The 18,470-nt window shown below is 43.5% G+C and overlaps 2 protein-coding genes across 3 annotated transcripts in view; both read left to right on the top strand.

Annotated features, from left to right (window-relative positions):
• TPRA1 (transmembrane protein adipocyte associated 1) overlaps nucleotides 1-10,884 on the top strand; it is a 29,861-nt gene extending 18,977 nt beyond the window's left edge. Inside the window, exons 10-11 of the mRNA XM_035106471.2 lie at nucleotides 1,599-1,679; nucleotides 4,036-10,884. Coding sequence (XP_034962362.2) covers nucleotides 1,599-1,679; nucleotides 4,036-4,270 — 316 coding nt within the window. The 3' untranslated portion in view covers nucleotides 4,271-10,884. The remainder of the gene's footprint in view (nucleotides 1-1,598; nucleotides 1,680-4,035) is intronic.
• A 3,148-nt stretch (nucleotides 10,885-14,032) lies between these two features.
• CHCHD6 (coiled-coil-helix-coiled-coil-helix domain containing 6) overlaps nucleotides 14,033-18,470 on the top strand; it is a 209,395-nt gene continuing 204,957 nt past the window's right edge. Inside the window, exon 1 of one of the 2 annotated variants that reach the window (XM_060271405.1) lies at nucleotides 14,033-14,220. In XM_060271405.1, the coding sequence (XP_060127388.1) occupies nucleotides 14,131-14,220 (90 nt within the window). In that variant the 5' untranslated portion in view covers nucleotides 14,033-14,130. The remainder of the gene's footprint in view (nucleotides 14,221-18,470) is intronic. The other variant, XM_060271406.1, reaches the window with a different exon arrangement.

The following is an 18,470-nucleotide window of genomic DNA, read 5'->3' as shown; positions in this document are numbered from 1 at the left end:
GTCGTTCTGGTCCAACTCTTAGGCCTTATTTCCTGCATCTCTTTCCCTGCTTTTGATGCTTTTCTTTTTAAAGGAGTCAGTAGGACACAGTTGCTCAGAGTAGCGTTCTGCTTGGTGAAGCTGGACCTTCTACTCCAGGGAGGAACAGCTTTAGGGGTGGGGTAGGGAACCGCTTTTCTTGGTGGGAGTCACCACTGGTGGTGAGTAAATTCCAACTTTCCCTGTTCCCTTGTGAGAATGATAACTATGGGTCCTTGTACAGAAGAAGGAAGTTCTATCAACCTTGGTGCCTTCCCACCAAGGGACGCAGCTGCACGGGCAGCCTGAGGAAGCAGCTGGAAGAGAAGAGGTGTGCAGAGACCAAGGAAGGAAGTGCAAATGGGCGGAGTGTCCTGTTTGCCAGCCTTTGGACCCCCTGGGATGTTCACCAGACCAAACCTGCTGTATCTGGGAACCGGGTGTGTGAAGAATGGGGGATACAGCTGTGGGCAGCTTGAGGAAGCTTAATCCATTGGCGCCAAGGCTGGGCAGAAAATCAGGTTTTCAGGGGAAAGTACTTCCCAGGGGGGTCCAAAGGATGGCAAGAAAAAAGGCTCATAAAATGGCAAAAAGAAAAAGAACTCGGACATGATGCCTTAAAGCACAGACCTGTGCTGAGAAACGCAGTGCAAAAGGAAGTCTGGGTGAGCCCCTGGAGTGAGGGTGTTGTCAGCAGGTTCCAGGAACCCTCTTTGTTGTGAGATTTTGGGGTTGGTTTGTGAGTTTGTTTGGGCCCTGGGTGAAAACCAGAGAGGATGGGGGGGGGAGTCCTGGGTAAGAGCCAAGAGACTGGGAGGTGTGGAGTGAAGAGATGTGTCAGAAGGAGAAGGAACTGATATCTATATATGTTTAATAGTAAGTCTGCATTAATGATTTTATTGTGCATTTTTGTAACATTTGTTTTTAGTTTTCTGTACACTGCTTAGAGATATTATTCACTGTATTTGTGTGAATCTAATGCACCATTGAATCTTAACGTGCACCTCAATTTTCAAAATGAAACCCAACAAACTATTTGCTGGCGCCATCAAATCTAATTTCTCCATGTAATTTAGCCAAGAAAGGTCCGCGTTACATTCGAGTAAATATAGGTACAGTTGCACCTTGGTTGTTGAACGCCTTGGTACTTGTCTGTTTTGGCTCCCAAATGCCGCAAACCCTGAAGTGAGTGTTTTGGTTTGCAAACATTTTTTGGAAGCCGAACATCCAACGTGGCTTCCACAGCTTCCAATTGAGTGCAGGAAGCTCCTGCAGCCAATCGGAAACTATTCCTTGGTTGTTGAACGTTTTCAGAAGTCGAACAGACTTCTGGAACGGATTCCATTTGACAACCAAGGTACGACTATATATATTAAGCGGTGTAGAAAATATCTTAATAATTATTATATAATTATATTTATTATATAATACACATAATTATTATATAATAATAATAATAATGATAATGATAATAATAATAATAATAATAATAATAATAATAATAATCTGTAGTCCAAAAACATCTGGATGGCCAGGAACAGATTCCAAATGACTTGTGTCTCTCTCTTCTTTCTTGACAGCTGTGTTGATGCCACCACCTTCCTCTATTTCAGCTTCTTTGCTCCACTCATTTATGTGGCGTTCCTGAAAAGTTTCTTTGGGTGAGCATCCAAGGTTGTAGCCTGCAGCACAGTCCCAGGGCATTTTACAACAACAATAATAAGAAAAAGTTTTAAGATGGACAAGAGCAACAATTCTATAACAGCAGATTGAGACTATTTAAGTTAAGAAGTGTGAGAAAACAAAAGGGCCTGGCGTTGAAAGAACATCAATATAAGTGCTAGGCGGGCCTCCCTACGGAGAGCATTTCAGAGCTTTAAATCATGTAGGTGTTGCTAGCAAAGGTCACTTTGAAGCACAATACTTGCTTCCCACTGGGATATTAATGCAATTATTTTATAGCAAAACAAACTTCACCCTTTAAATAAACAGTAAGTAACCACAACAAAAATGCCCAGGGTGACCTTCAGGATTAATAACATAATTAAAATAGAAGTAAAACGGCAGTAAAAGTATAAAATGGTATAAAGTGCAATGAGGCAGTAGGCTGGTTCTTCTCACATTTAGGCCAGAAAGACTCAGAAGTGGATGGTCTCAGGTGAGGCCTACAAAGAGGCTAACTCTTCCACACATTCTCTCTATGTGCTTTGTTATGATTTTTTTTTAAAAAAAAATCAATTCAGTGACTCTTGTTCTTCCATCTGTGAAATGAAGATGGTATTTGACTTTATCACAAGGATTCAGGAAGATTAGACTCCTAATATCTGCGCAAGGCCTCATTAAATTCTGAGCTACTGCTAGTTTTTTTTTCTGGATTAGTGACAAAATGATTAATGTGAAATGCTGTGGAGGCCAAACTTGTATTAGGTAGATAGGTGTCCCCCCCCTTAATGCTCTTGAGTTTTAAGAAGGGGCTTAAATAGATTGCCCAGCAGTTGAGCTAAGCATGTAAACCAGCCTTCCTGAACTTATTGCCATCCAGATGTTATTGGACTACAGTTCCCATCTTTCCTGACCATAGGCCATGCTGACGGGGTTGTAGTTCAAAACATCTGAAGGACACTAGGTTGGGGGAAGGCTGGCCTAAATTTGCAGCTCAGGAGTTGCATTCCTTTTGAGTAACCACTTCCCTTTTTACTGTTCTAATTTTTTTCAGCTTTGAGTGCCACCGTGTGGCCATGCAGTGGAAATACCCATTCTAATTGAGGAACAGTTGCAATTAATTCAGATGGATTTAAACTGTAACTGTGAGGAACTAGCCACCTCACATTTTATATTTGATATAAAAGCAGCAAAGCTATAACAAGCAGTAAAAAAATAGTCTCCCAAATACCAACATCAAATATATACGCAGTGCCTTTTTTCTGGGGGGATGCATACCCCTAAACATTTTGTGAATCTGTGCTTTTGTCAATTTACTATATTTATTTCCCCTGATTTGAACTATAAAATAGTGATTTTCTTGAGTCAAAATGAGAGTACCCCTAAACATTTTTTATAGAAAAAAGCACTATATATATATGAGAGAGAGAGAGAATGAATGAGAGACACACACACAAACAAGCCCCCATACCTACCTTTCACACCTCCTAAAAGCGTTTGGGTGTCATGGCTAATTTTTGAACACAGTGGCTCTTGCTATTCTTACTTGCCCTGCTTTTCTTTTTTTGAGTCCCATCCTTGTGTATGAAGCAGAGCAAAAGGTTGGGTCTTAATCCACAGAGTTTTCAATCCAAAGTCAGGCAGTGCAGGATTGGGTAAGAGAACAAAGGGAAGAGGTTAAGGCCAATCATAGACAAACCTCACAGTTTATCTTTGGCTGTGTTTAGTTCTGGATTCCATGGGCTGGATGCGGCCCACAAAGGCCGTTTATCCGGCCCACGAGCCGCCCGCTCGGCGAGTCTCACGCGCTCTGTGCTAAACCGGCACAGCGTGGCGTGGGGACTCGCCGAGTGGCGCCGAAAATGGTGCCTGCGCCGATGCCGGAAATGGTGTCTGTGCATCCCCAGATGCCGAAAATTGCTTATGCGCGGGCGCAATTTCTGGCACCTGCGCAGCCGCAGAAGCAATTTCTGGCGTTGCACTCCCCCCATCCAGCCCACGGACGATGTCCGTGGGAACAATCCAGCTCATGGCCGGAAAACCTTGCCAATGCCTGCTCCAGATGATGATGGCCTGAACTAAAAGAACAGCATTGCTGACTGCTTTTTATTTTGGGAACCATCTGCCATGTTTTGAATTGAACCTTACTGGGAAATGGATGAGGGAGTTGTGCTTGGAGCAAAGCATCTGCTGTGCGTGCAGGAGTTTTCAGGTAGGGCATGGAATGCCAGTCAGGGCAGACAGTTCTGAGCTACATGGACCAGTGTTCTGACTTGGTATCAGGCAGCTTCCCATGTTTCAAGAAAGTAACTCTTTTGAAATTTTTTCCCCCCTTTCCTCTTTAATAATTTCCAGTTCCGAGCCAAAGATCCTCTTCTCCTACAAATGCCAGGTGGATGAGCCCGAGGATGTTGATGTGCACCTCCCGCATGCCTATGGTGTGGCCAAGAAAGAAGGCCTGGATTCCAGCTTTTACTCCAGCACTCAGATTGACACTGCAGCGTACTTGGATGATGTTGCTTCCATGCCTTACCACGTGGGCAGCATCAACAGCATTGACAGTGACCGCTGGAAAGCCATCAACTCTTAAAGGCGATCCTTTGGAAGGATGGGTCTCTCTTGCAGCCTTGCAGCTCCATCATCAGTTCCCCTTTTGGGACTCTTCAGTGTGTCGCCTTCTCTTTCCTTCAAGTATTTTTTTTAAAAATTAATCTTGAACGGAGCATAAAAATCAGTCTTCCCAGGACAATAGCTCTTACCTTCGTAGGAGAACAAACCAGATCAGTTTCTAAATGCTGAATCTTCGTGTCCTTGAGCGTTCCATGTGCACATGGTTGGACATGGCTGCAACATTTTCTTGGTGATAAGCCACACATGCAGCTAGGAAGTCTTGGCTGCTCTTGTATAGCATTATATATAGATAGCTATATAATACATTATTTGCATTCTATTTTTTATTTTATTTTTTTGGCTTCGAGTAACTGTAGGAAGGTGGGACTGCTCCCCACACCTTCAACAGCTGCAGTTTGGTGGGAATTGTAGGGTGAGAGAAGTCCACACAGGCTTCCTGATAGAAAGAACACTTAAGAATGAACTGCTAAATGTTTCCAGAATTCTTCACAGGGAATCTGGGAGCAAGTGTGTGCTTGTGTGTGTGCATTGTAATATATATATATATATATACATGCGCTGACTTTCGAAGAAGAGGGCAGAAAAGCAGCCAGCTGGGAAATGTCTTGGTGGAACTTGTTGCTGTGCAACTAAACGACTGTGACTGGCTGAGAAGGAGCTGTGAGTTGCATACACTGTATATGGTCTGAGTTTTTAGAACAAAAACTTAGCCAAGCAAAGAGCTTATAGAACGAGGATCTGCTTATGTGATAGAGTTTTAAATGGGTCCTGAGGAGAAGTGGAGGCAGAGTGTTGAGAGTTGTGGTTCAAATGGGCAGTTCCAAAAAACTGGCCCATGGGATAGGACAAGGCAGAAGATGAATGGGAAATGATCTGGTAGTCTGTGTGTGAGAAATTCTGAGCGATGCTTGGGATGGCACCAAAGTGGAAAACAGGGTTGGATGTCTAGTGTGAAGGAGGGCTGTTGGACTCTGTGCCTTGGATTCAAGCTCTGTCCAGTATACCTTTAAGACCAGGTGATACTTCCTTGAACTTAGCATGAGGTTCATTCATCTCTTCTGCACTGAAGAGAATGTCACGCCGAAGACATAGCTGGCTGGTCCCCTGACAGTGGTGGTAGTAGCTGATCTTCAGGGTCTTCCGAGGTCAGCAGTGAAGGAAGTTTATCCCAGGCATAGGCAAACTCGGCCCTCCAGATGTTTTGGGACTACAACTCCTATCATCCCTGACCACTGGTCCTGTTAGCTAGGGATGGTGGGAGTTGTAGTCCCAAAACATCTCAAGGGCCGAGTTTGCCTATGCCTGGTTTGTGGTTTATCCTTTAGGAATAGTGAGGGTGTTCTATGCAGGAGGCAGACCCATTCTAATGGAGAAAGTTGGCTTCACCTTGTAAGACAGAATGGGAGAATTGGAAAATGATAAAAACCTGCTTTTGAAGCACATGCATTTTGTGTGCATAGCTTATATTGGAATCAATGTTTTCTCATTTTCATGTTTTTATTACTAAATGCAAAAATGGGAACACTTACCCTTGTGCGAAATGCTGGAACATTTGCCTGAACAGAGGTTGATCAGGAGGCAAATGTAGTTACAGTCAATAAAATCCCAAATTCTAAGGCTGAGAAAGCAAAAACACCCGGAAAATGCACAGAGGTTTCTTTACTTTCTTTACTTTTGTTTGCTGCTACCATTTTGGGATTGATTTTAGCACCCAATGTGCAAGGTGCAGATGACCAAAGCACACATCCTTGGAGGAAAGTGGCTTTGGAATTAATAGGACATGTTTTCAAGTAAACCTCTCTAGAATGAAGGTGCATACAGGAAAAACTATTCGGCTTCCTTTTCCTCCCCCCCCCAATATCTTGATTTTTATAACAACAACAACAACCAAATATTCCTCGAATTTTGCCACACCTGGCCTTGGTCTCTTTCAGCCTGCCAGCTCTGTTCTCCAGGTTGCTGTCCTCCAGGTTGCTGTTGCTACCCCCATCCCTCTCGCTGTGGAGGCTGCTGTGATTCAGTCGATGGCGTGGGGCTGTGGCGGCCCGCCGGGTGGGGCTGAGGGGGCGTGCGGCTGCATGTCCTGTCACCTGTGGGTAGCTGCAGCGGCGTAGCTAGCAAACCCGAAGGCACTCCGTGGGAGGGGGTGTCCATTGCATGCATGCGTTGCATGTCATGACTCATGCGTCATGACGCACGATGCATACACGCACAGGAGGGATACGGCGTCCGGCAGGCCTCTCCCTCTGGCCCTCTCTCTGCCCGTCCTTACTGCCCTCCGCCGGCAGCGCAGCCCTCGCACGCCTCCACGATGGCCCTGAAGAAAGCCAGGCGGCGGGAGAGCAGGATCAGCCCCTGCGGAGTCAGCCAGCGCAAATTGGCTGTGAGGAGAACCGCCTCGAGTGCGGTAAGGACAGGCGGAGGGAAGGCCAGAGGGAGAGGGGGAGGCCTGCTGGACTCTGTATCCCTCCTGTGCGGGCATGCGTCAGCTACGCTGCTGGCACCTAGGCCTTGCCTCCACGTGGGCGGCAAGGGGCGCTTGCTCAGCCTCCATGCAGCTCCCCCACTCGCTGGGGCGCCCCCCGAGGGGCCGGCGCCTGGAGGGTTTGCCGCGGCGCTGGGTGGCGGATGGCTACGCCCCTGCAGCCAGGACATTGGGGCTTTTCCTCAGCGGTGGCCGCGTTGTGTGGCAACGGCGGCGGCCATCAGAGGTGGTCACTCCTGTCCAGCCTGCTGCCCCCCGCCCCCCATTACTACGCCACTGGGTAGCTGTGGGCAGGCAGCCCATTGAGGGATCCCGCCCCTGGGAGCTTCTTGTTTCGGTTTCGGTGGGTGGGCCGAGCCGCTGGGGTGTTCGCTTGTGGAGTGCAAAGGTGGAGGGGTGCGCATGGCGGTGGAGTCTGCTGCTGCTTTGTCCAGGGAGGCAGGGGCACTGATGACAAGCTGCAGCAGGTACTGTCATCTGCTAGAACCTCCTCCTCTACATCTCCTCCTCCCTGGCTGCAGATGGTGGCGATGGACGCCATGGAGTCCACGGGATCCTGCGGCTGATGCGTTGCCTTTCCTAGGCGAGATGATGGCTGTTCCTATCCAAGCTGGGCAAAGTGCACTGCAAGCATGGCCTCGGGGATGTTGTGGAATGGTGGGAGGGTGCCCGCTGGTTGGTCGTCTTCTTGATACGAAGAAGAAACTATATAGAAAGAAGTTGGAAAAATAACAAAGTCCAAATCCCTCTCCCGTTGGCAGGGATTAGATGAGCGCATGATGTCATCCACTCCAGGATAATGGTGTTCAGCAAAATGGCATTGAGCCCCTTTTCCTTGTTGATAAAACATCCCTTCCTCCTCATGGCTTGAAACTTGAGCTGTTTGTGATTTTTCTGCTGCCAAGCCACATCAGGATTTAAAAGGCAACAAGATCCTTGACTTCACTTTTAAGACTTTAAAAACTACTTTTAAAGAAATACATGTTTAATTATATCTCTGTTTTGGATGAGTTGTGAATGCAGATCAAGAATTGTTGTGGTAGAAACCCGCACTTTGCCTTTAGTTTTTGTCTACTGCCCAGGTTAGCCTTTTCTTAGTGTTGTTTGAATTTGACACAACCATTCATTCAGACTTGCTGCTATTAGCTGCATAGACATCTCACCATGGAGGTAACAAATGTACTGTGTAGTTTAGGCTTCCGTAATGCTTATGGCACTAGTCATACCCCAACATATGATGCCCCAAATTCGACAAAGAGGCAGTCGTGGGAGCTGTGATGTGACCTTAATGTTATCCAGTCTTTTGAAATAACATGCTTGGCTGGTGCCGTAGCTTCTTTGCTTTCTGTGAAAGGCGAGAAAGGCAATCTCAATTGGCTGCAGAGCAAATGCTGGCGAAGATGTCATATAAGACAATGATGTCATACAATTAATGCTGCCCTCCCTCCAAATAAAAAATAAAAAAATACTCAGCTGGAATTATAGATGCTGTCTGCATGATGGTTAAATACTGCTAACCAGCCAAAGTTGGGACCCTTGGAAACGAACATGTCTTTTAATTTCCATGGATCCCCTATAGTTTCATATAAAAAGTGTGCTGTACACCTAGTCCATCAAATTAAAAAAAACTCCTGAACATGGGCTCCTTTGGTGATGTGAATCAGGATGAGGCTGTATTTGAGTTACAGTACTGTGTTTGCTGTATTAGCGATTTATATCAAATGCTGGCCAATCAGTGAGCTGTGATCAGATCTTCCATCACAGAATGGTCCCTGCCTCCTTTTCACTGACATTTTAAGCACCTCCTCTGTACATCCCACATTGTACTTTGCTGCTGAGGAGTATCTGCACTAAGTGAAGGAACTGCCTCCTTACAAGCCTTGTGATCTATGTGTGTATATATATATAAATATAAAAACGCCTCCCTGTTGAGCACACAGTATTGTCCATGAGCAGACAAATGTTTGTGTGCCCCTGGGTGTGTACACATGGCATGTACCATGTGATGTTGGAACAGAGATTAAAAAAATAGAGTAATGTATATTTTTGTCTGTAAAATAAATGAACTTTGACATAAATTAAGGTATCCTTTCTCTCCTGATAGAGGCTGTGTATATGTGTTCTTGCATTTTTGCACTATTTGTTTTCTACAGAGCTAAAGAACCTGATCAATAACAAAATGCTCCGATTCTGAGGAAAAGCAAAGAACTGTTGTGTGTGTTTGGTTTTTTCCTTTATCTGGCTAGGTCTTAGAAGAGCAGAAGTGATAAGGATTCCCACCCCCAGTAGTTCAGCATAACTCACTAGCAGTCTTACACCCACTTACTTTACTTCTGAGTAGGCAGGTATAGGATTTTGCTGTTAAGTCACCTGATTGAAGTTGTTGACTTTGAAGGATGATTTGTAAGGAACAAATTTTTAGAAATATTATAATTATTAATAAAGTTATGGTACCTCCTTTATTTTTAGTTCCAAGATGTATCTTGGCTTTTTCTTTTTCTTTGTAGCCTTCAGGTTTGCTCGTTGTTGCCATCCTATGACTATTGGAATAAAACAGTGTTGCCACTGCCATTTACTTGATTTGACTATAACCGTACCTCCATAAATCACATGAATTGCATTTGCTGAGTGTGAAATTCAGTGGCAGGTCAGAGCAAATGCCAGTCTTCAGTGATTTTTATCAGGAATGGTATCCAAGCTCTCAGCAGGTTGATGTGATGACATTACATCATCCAGAAACAATGCATTAATCGGGGCTTGATGTAAATTGGGGGTCCACAGTCCCACTTGTCACACTCATAGCTAGTATTCTGCTCCTCCATCCCCTCTTGCAAGCCTGGCAAGCTGCAAGTGTCCTAGAGATAAGGTTAGGACTTGTTCTCATGCTGTACTTCTGAAGCACATGGAACACCATGGAACCCACAGCACAATCCCAGGAATTATCTCTGCCCTGTACCATGTTTGGAGCTGGAAAAAAAGGATTGTGCTTTTTGGATGTGCCCATGGAGTGTGGAGCCTGAATCAAGTTTTGAGTTGCCTGAGTGCTTCTCAGGCAATTTGGGGGAAATTGAACTGGGAGCTGATCTTGAACTACTTGGTATTTGGGGGAATAAATCAAGGTGAATTTATTGAGATATGATTCAGGGGTAATGAATGCAGATACTTGAAGAGGGGCACTGAACTGATTTGACACAAGATCTATTGGAAAATTAGCTGGGCACTGCTGAATTGAAAATGAACTGATTGGGGGAAGGATACAAATTAAAGAATTTATCAAAGGTGATTTAGATGGGAAATTAGTTGCCTTGCCGCTTTGGACATTCATATTCTAAATCTGTAGCTATACATCTAAATAAACTCATTTAAATTCGTGGCGATATGCCCATGCCCCAGATTTTTTAAGCTCCTGGCAGCACCACTCAGGTGTTGCATTATAAATGATCCAACAGAATAGTCTTTTATTACGGGAGAAATTTATATTTAAAAAATGTACAATTGACCAAAAGGACAGAATTTTTCCATTTCATGTAGGGATAATTACTAGGCAGCAACAATATCTGCTTTTGGAAATTTTTGGGCTCAAAGTCCTAAATCTAAAGTTTTGCTTAGGCCTGTATAAGGGCTTGAGCTAAACGAGGGTTTCTCAAGCTTGGGTCTCCAGCTGTTTTTGGACTACAACTCCTATCATCCATCATGGATGATGGGAATTGGAGTCCAAAAACAGCTGGAGACCCAAGCTTGGGAAACCCTGAGCTAAACCAAAGGTTATATTGATTTCACCCACACTCTTTGAACTGCTGCCTCCACCAAGAAGGAGACCCTGCTTAGGAAGTTGCTGCATACCGAGTCAGACCATTGGTGCATTGAGCTTGGTATTATATTGTCCACATGGAGTAGCAGCAACCTCTCAGGGTTTCAGGAAGGGGACATTCCCAGTCCTACTCAAAGTTGCCTGGGATTGAACATAGGATCTCTATGATATGAGTTTTGGCCTTGAGTTTTTAAATTCCCCTCAGTCTCGGAAACAGTTTGCCATGAGGCATTGAGGGTCTGTTTGATGGGAGGAGGGAAATCCTAAACCCTTGTTGGGTAAAATAAAAAAATTCCTTCAGTAGCACCTTAAAGACCAACTAAGTTTTTATTTTGGTATGAGCTTTCGTGTGCATGCACACTTCTTCAGAAGAAGTATTTACCCTTGTTGGGTAAATACTCCTTTGGTTTGTCTTCAAGTTAGTAATCTGCTTTGTGACTCTGCATTTGTACAGAGGGATTGAAAGACGGGAGAGAAATTAATTTCACAAGGACTCCTTTGCCTCCAAGCAGATATAATTCTTTACTGCAAAAGGAGCGTGAAGTGTGCTTCTAGGTAGTATAAAGACCTTAATTAGTTGCAAACCGGATGTGTTTTAATTGTTCTAGCAACCAGCCGGCAAGCTTCCTTGTTCTGAAAACACAGCATTCATTTTTATGTGGAAACGTGATTTAAACCTGTCATTTAAACTGGGCTTTTCTCTTGCTGATTGAAATCAATGCGCCCTGGGTGGAATGGATAGCCTTTTTAAATGTTGAATTGAAATAATTGTATTTTATTATGCTTTCCGTGTTTAATAAACACTGGAGGTTTTCTTTATTGTGGTTGCTATGGTAATACATGCCAAAGTCCCTTTACTAAGCCTACAATTAGCTGTTTCATGTTTTTAAATAGATAACAACTGTTCTATTATTTTGTATTGGCATCAGCCTGCCTTCATCATAGCATATCAACAAAATATTTGTGATTTGGATGCACCTTGCATTTTGAAAGTTCACTTATTATTAATTGCTTTTGTTGGTGCAATTATAAGTGTGCTTTCCTTTATTGGTTTCTAGGAGGGAAGGGTGCCTAGAGTGGGTGGCATCAGCTACATGACGGTAGCCTGCCTTCCCTCCCTGCACTGTATGATGACAAAAACATTACAATTATTTTGTCTGGAACAGGCAGTTTTTCCTCCTCCAGGCTTATCTCAGCAGAGACATCTACAGCTAATTTTACAGTCTCCAAACTTTATGAGCCCATTTTAATTTCCCCTTTCACTTGACAACCTGTGTATTGAGCATTCGTCCTGATTGTTTGCACAAAATTTGCAGGGAGGTTAGATGACACTGCATCAGGGAAATATGATCCCACACTTTCCAGTGCATTGTTATTCATTTTAATTATGCAACCTGATTTCGCTATGTGATTGTGTCCCACCCAAAATCAAAGAGAGTCTGGCAGCCCCCCTTCTGGCATAAATTATTAAATGTCTGGCTCAACAATTATAAGAATAACCTCAGGTTTTTCTCCAACAAAAATTAAGCATTTAAGCAGAAGCCTATTCTTGATCCCAATAAGTCTCCTTTGCTCACTTACCAAAATTACTCACATACTGCACTGCTAGCCCCAATCAGAGTAAACACATGCAAATTAATGGATACAAGTAATTTAGGTTAATTAACTTGGATCTACTCTTGACAAGAATTTTCTCATTGATTTTTATTTTATTTATTAAAATAAATGCCTTTCTCGTAAATATCATGAGAGGGTGTACAAAAATACATTAAAATTAGATTAAAACATACTTACAGAAAAAAATAAAATACAGTACCACCCCACATTAGGCCAAAGCAGACATATCAAGTTATTACAGTCAATTGTTTGGTTGGCTGCAGGCTGATGTACTTACAAAAATAATAATACTTGTTATTAGGAACATACATTCAGGTGAAAGCAGCCCAGCTGCTGGATTCTGCTAGGGAATCACTTTAGAGATGTGCATTTGTGCTTCCTATGTTAGGTGCAGCTAGAGACACTGATGTAGCCCCTGTTCTGTGCAGTTGTATCCAGTTCCAAGACAGTTGAGGCTGCGCTGCATGGAACAAAGCCCTGACTCAACCTGCTTTTTGAAAAAGAAAATCGCCTTTGAATGAGAGATTGCAATTTTTAGTAAGAGTCCCCCCCCCACCCCATTACTTTACTCACCAGTCATTTTGTCATTCATAAATGCAGCTACTATAAATCTCACAGGATTTTGATATTTTTCCCTTGTAAGTACTTTGCTACACTTAATTTAATATTGTGTGCTTGATAGCAGCTCCCCTTCTCTCCAAATCTGAGTCCCATCCCCCCCCCCTTTTCTTTTTAATGGAACTGTCAGCTTTAAAAAAAGACTTACGGAGCTGTCCCAAATATTTCAGTGGAACTAGCTTGTTAGGTTGAGAATAAAGCTACACTTACTTGGCCACATCTAAACCGGATGACTTTAAGGCTTATAGAGCCCTAATTAGTCTATGCTTCTGGCTTAATCATTAGGGATCATACCACAATAGGGAATTAGAAAATAATAGGGAATTAGAAAATAATTTAGTCCTGGTATTATTATTATTACTATTAAAACTCCTAAAAGAAATATTAAAAACAACTTAAAGCACTGTGCTGTACTCGAAGGTTGAAAAGTAGTCTGGTCTGCTATTTGTGAATTCTCACAATCCAAGATAGCAATAAATAAATAGCAATAAAATCTAGTCAGCAACTAACTTCATACTATGTTCAGGGGCAGCTTGATCCTAAGCACGTTTACCGGTACATAGAAGTCAGTACCCTTGTGTTTAGTGAGCTTAGTCGACCAACCAATTAAATGTGCATATTCCAGAGTTGTAGTTTCAGAGAGAAGCTGTCAACTATGTTCCTTGCTGGGAATCAATGCTCAGAAAATTAAAATTCTGCGCATCCTAAAACCTATCATCACGGTAAAAACTGCGTGCAAAATGCCATGGGCAAGTAAGAATACCGAAGTGGCAAGGGTAATGGATCAGTCTTGATTAGCAGCAAGTCTGCTGCCATCCTAAAAAAAACAACCCCAACACAACCCTGTGTTTAAGGGGCTTCCAAAATGAATGGACTAAACTGCAACTCTCTAGTAAAAGTGGCGCCTGTTAGCTAAAAGAGGCCCAAGGTCCCAGGTGAGGTCTCGGCCCAACAGCTGAGACCATCGTGTGCTGTCGCAGGACGCAAAGAAACCTCCTGCCTTCCCGATCCATTTCATCTCACCTTCGGCCGGTAAGCAGCATCCCCGGCCGGCGGCGTTTGGATAAGGAGGACCACAATTCCCAGCGTGCCTTGCGGCCGGCCTCCAACACCGCGCCTTGCCATTGGCTCCTTCGCCGACAGCCGCCAACCAGACGCGGGCTTGTAGGTTGGTAGAGCGGTGTGTTCCGTCTATGTGTAGATCTTGCTCTTTTCTGCCCCATCCCGGGTAGGGAGGAAGCCGAGGGAATTGGTTCTCCCTCCCGCGGTGGTTATTCCTGCTGTTGTTATGGGGGGTGGCGGGAGTAGCCATGGCAATAGGAAGGTCTCCTTCGAGATGGATGAGCAGGAGCGAGTGCGAGTCCTGCAGGGCATCCGGGTGAGTAGGAGGGGGAGCGGGGGGTGGGGTGGCGGGCGCCTACCTGGTAAAGGAGAGGAGGAGTAGGGGGGACGGGGCGGGGAACTAGGCAAGTCCAGGGGGTGGTGGAGAGGGGCATGGGGGTACTGAGAGGATGTCTCTGGGGAACGGGGACACGCGATCTAGGGGCCATGGGCTACTCTGAATTGAGTGCTAATGGTCTCCAAGGTTATAAAGTGTGTTTGGTAGGGAAAACATATTCCTGCTTTCCTGAAGGTGTCCACCTACATTTCTTCTTAAAACCCACGACTCCTTTAATGTGACACGTTTAATAGGCCCATGAGTATCAGTTGCTGGGGAACCCAAGCAAAGAGAGTGCGTCCTCCAGCATGTGGGCTTCCCATAAGTTTCTGGCTGGCCACACTGAGAACAGGATCCTGGATCGGGTGGGCCTTTGGTCTGACCTAGCATGGCTTTCCTTATGTCTGATTGATATATATATATATACCCTGTTTCTCATATTTTAAGACATACCCATAAAATAAGCCATAGCAGGATTTTTAAGCATTCAAGGAATATAAGCCATACCCCGAAAATAAGACATAGTGATAGGCGCAGCAGCAATGCCGGCCACGGCAGGAGGAGGAGGAAAAAAATAAGACATCCCTTGAAAATAAGCCATAGTGTGTTTTTTTTGAGGAAAAAATAAATATAAGACATGTCTTATAATATGAGAAACACGGTAATTTAGAATATACATTTAAACAACCTTAAGAAGGGAAGTCATTGATACTTTCTCTTTCCATGGTTCATTTTGCATAGCATGAATCCCCGCATAATTTATATAAACTATAGACCATTCAGTATTCCATTATTACTTCCATCAAAACTTATTTACACTGTTCAAATTATCTTAATGCTGCCAACGTTTTCATGTGTACACAATTTCCCCCATATATTCAATAAACATTTTCCAATCTTCTTTAAATGAATGTTCTTCTTGTTCTCTTATTCTATAAGTTCCACAAGCTGCGCATATTCCATCAGTTTAAGTTGCCATTCTTCTTTAGTTGGGATCTCACTCGTTTTCCACAAAAAACAGGCCGCCATAGTTGCATACATAAATAACTTTTTTTGACACCTGGGTTCTTATTTTCATCTGATCCAGTAGGGCTCTTCTTACATTCTTAAAACTGCTAGTCTTCCATTTATCATAATACTGTACTCTTAATAGAAGTATCTCGTGGCTTAGGAAGGGTGTGATGCCAAAGGCAGATGGCCAAGTAGCCTTTTTATTAATAAAGATTTCTAGTGTTGTTTTAAGTGCTCAAATTTCTGATTCTTATCTTCGCAGCGGTTTTGTGAGGTATGGTTTTTTTATTTTAAAAATCCCCATTTTATACACGTGGTGTTTAATTTGAGAATGATTTTATTGACTGCTACTTGTCACGTTAGTGAGTGAAAAGGGATTTGAACCCAGGTCCAAACTCAGTATAATCTGTTGAATGCAAGAGGCAGCTGAGCAAAAAGATCGTGCTATTCCTGCTCATAAAAGCAATATGGAATTGTAGGCAAGGGATAGCCTTGCCATTTAACAGTACTGCAGATGCATGCATTGTGGGAGAGCATACGACTATCAATTCAATTAAATCAGGGGTCAGCAACCTTTTTCAGCCATGGGCCGGTCCATGGGCCCACCATGTGGTGGGCCGGACTATATTTTGAAAACAACAACCCAGAGATGCATTTTAAATAAAAGGACACATTCTACTCATGTAAAAACACCAGGCAGGCCCCACAAATAACCCAGAGATGCATTTTAAATAAAAGGACACATTCTACTCATGTAAAAACATGCTGATTCCCGGACCATCTGATTGAGAAGGTGATTCGGCATTCTCAATCCGCGGGCCGGATTGAGAAGGCATCCAGCCCCTGGGCCTTAGGTTGCCTGCCCCTGAATTAAATCGTGTGTATGTGAGAGAAAAAGGTTGTGTCATGTTACAGTACTGACAGTCTTCAATAGCTTCTGTATAGGAAGCTCATTTGATATTGTTGTTGTTGTTATTATTATTATTATTATTATTATTATTATTAATGTGCATCCAATCTTAGAGAATGGCAGTATCATAGCTGTCAACCCTCCCATTTTTTGCGGGAAACCCTCTTATTTCAATCCGTTTCCCGCTGGCAGCCCGGATTGTAAAATATCCCATAAATCTCCTGGATTTTAAAGGAAGCAGCTCCTCTCCCTCCCTGCCGGTCAGGGAGGCTCCACTCGCCCCCCCCCCCCCGTGAGCGAGCAGGCAGCCAGCCACTGACTGGTAAAATGCCTCGCTCGGTGGTTGGCTGCTCGCTCACTTGCCAAGTGCTGCCGGAAATCGCCTCTGCGCATGCCCGGACATGCGATTTTCGGTGCCCCGGACATGGGCAGAGCCGGCACCGGAAATCGCCTCTGCGCATGCCCGGACATGCGATTTTCGGTGCCCCGGACATGGGCAGAGCCGGCACCGGAAATCGCTTCTGCGCATGCGCAGAGGCGATTTCCGCAGCACTCGGCAAGTGATCCCTTATTTTTAAATCCTAAAGTTGACAGCTATGGGCAGTATGTCCAACAGAAGTGTAGTTTCAGAGTATGACATCTGGACTATGCAAAACAAATTGGTATAAAATGCACATTGTGGTACAGTGGCACCTTGGTTTTTGAACGTAATCCATTCTTGAAGACCGTTCAAGTTCTGAAACATTTCAAAACAGAGGTGCAAAGGGCTGCCTGCAAATTCAATAGAGAAAATTGAAAAAAAAACTCAGCGGAAGCCGCTCGACTTCTGAGGCGTGTTCAAAAACGGAAGCATTTACTTCCGGGTTTTCAGTGTTTGAAAACAGAAACGTTTGACTTCCGAGACATTCAAAAACTGAGGTACTGTGTGTATGTTTTGAATAATTGATCCTAAGTTCTTAATATCAAGGGAATTTCTCTGTAACCGTAAACATATTTTCATTTTACAAGGCCCCAAGTACAGTACTCTGTTGCTTGTGAGTGCAGAATGACAAGAACCAAACCGCAAGTCACTAAACATTGCAAGGTTTACAAATTCAAGTGTGGATGTGCTCATAAAACACTGAATCGGTTTCAAGCAATATTATTTGTATTAGTTGTAATTGATTAGTATCTGCTCTCCATCACAAAGTTACTAGCTAAGGGAATTTTGTTTTAAAGCCTCGTCAGCTTCCCAAGTACAGTAAGAAACTTTAAATATATATATATTATATATATAAAGCTTATTGGCAGTATGCAACTTGTAGAAGGTGCATTGATTTAGCTTTGGTTGTTGCAAGCAGTTCTGTCTTGAAGACTAATCAAAGTGGTAGATTAAAGAGTATAAAACAGAGATCAGATAAGGATTGAAAACAGTTGAGGAAAGGATAGTAGAGAGAGAGAGAGAAGAAACAAAAACTCTAAGGAGAAGACTGTTGGAAGATTCAGGACCAACAAAAAAGTACGGTACTTTTTCATGTAACACATCATTAAATTATGGAATTCACTCCTATAGGAGGCATGATTGCCACCAACTTGGATGCCTTTAAAAGAGGAGTAAACAAATTAATGGAGAATAAGGCTAGCAGCAGCTACTAGCCATGATGGCTGTGCTCGGGCTCCACAGCCATGGGCGTAACCAGGCAGCTGCCCCCCCCCCATCAAGTAAATAAATAAAACATTTAACTAACTGACAGATTGCATTGCAGATAACTCAGTTCCTGCAGTTACGTAAAGCCTGCCCCCTAAAAGAAATATTGACTATGCCCATGTCCACAGCTAAAGGTCCTACTGGCAGGCTTCCCATAGACATTTGGCTGGCCACTGTGAGAACAGGATGCTGGACTTCCTGGGTCATTGGCCTGATCCAGCAGTGTCCTTTTTTGGGGAAGGGGGATTTGATAATCTTGTTCTTGCTTTCTATTAAAGAAGCCTCAGCAATCTACAGCAAAAGGATTAGGGTTTTCTTTTTCTTTTTAATTTCATACTAACAAATATATCTGTAATCATGATATGTTTATTTGATATTCTTGTCTCTTGCTATTTTAATTCTTACGTGCGTAGACCCCTAGGAGTAGGGTGGGCTAGAATTCCAAATATATTCTAAAAATAATTTTTAGAAAATCATTTTCTAGCATATTCAGTTCCTTTTTGGGGGGCACATTCTCAAGGATGGTAACTTTACACTTGCAGCATTGCCTGAGGAGTGTCAACATGACAAATTAATACCTGC

Source organism: Zootoca vivipara, chromosome 2, assembly GCF_963506605.1.
Source record: "Zootoca vivipara chromosome 2, rZooViv1.1, whole genome shotgun sequence".
In the NCBI taxonomy this organism is placed as follows: Eukaryota; Metazoa; Chordata; class Lepidosauria; order Squamata; family Lacertidae; genus Zootoca; species Zootoca vivipara.
This window is presented reverse-complemented; position numbering and strand designations above follow the sequence as displayed.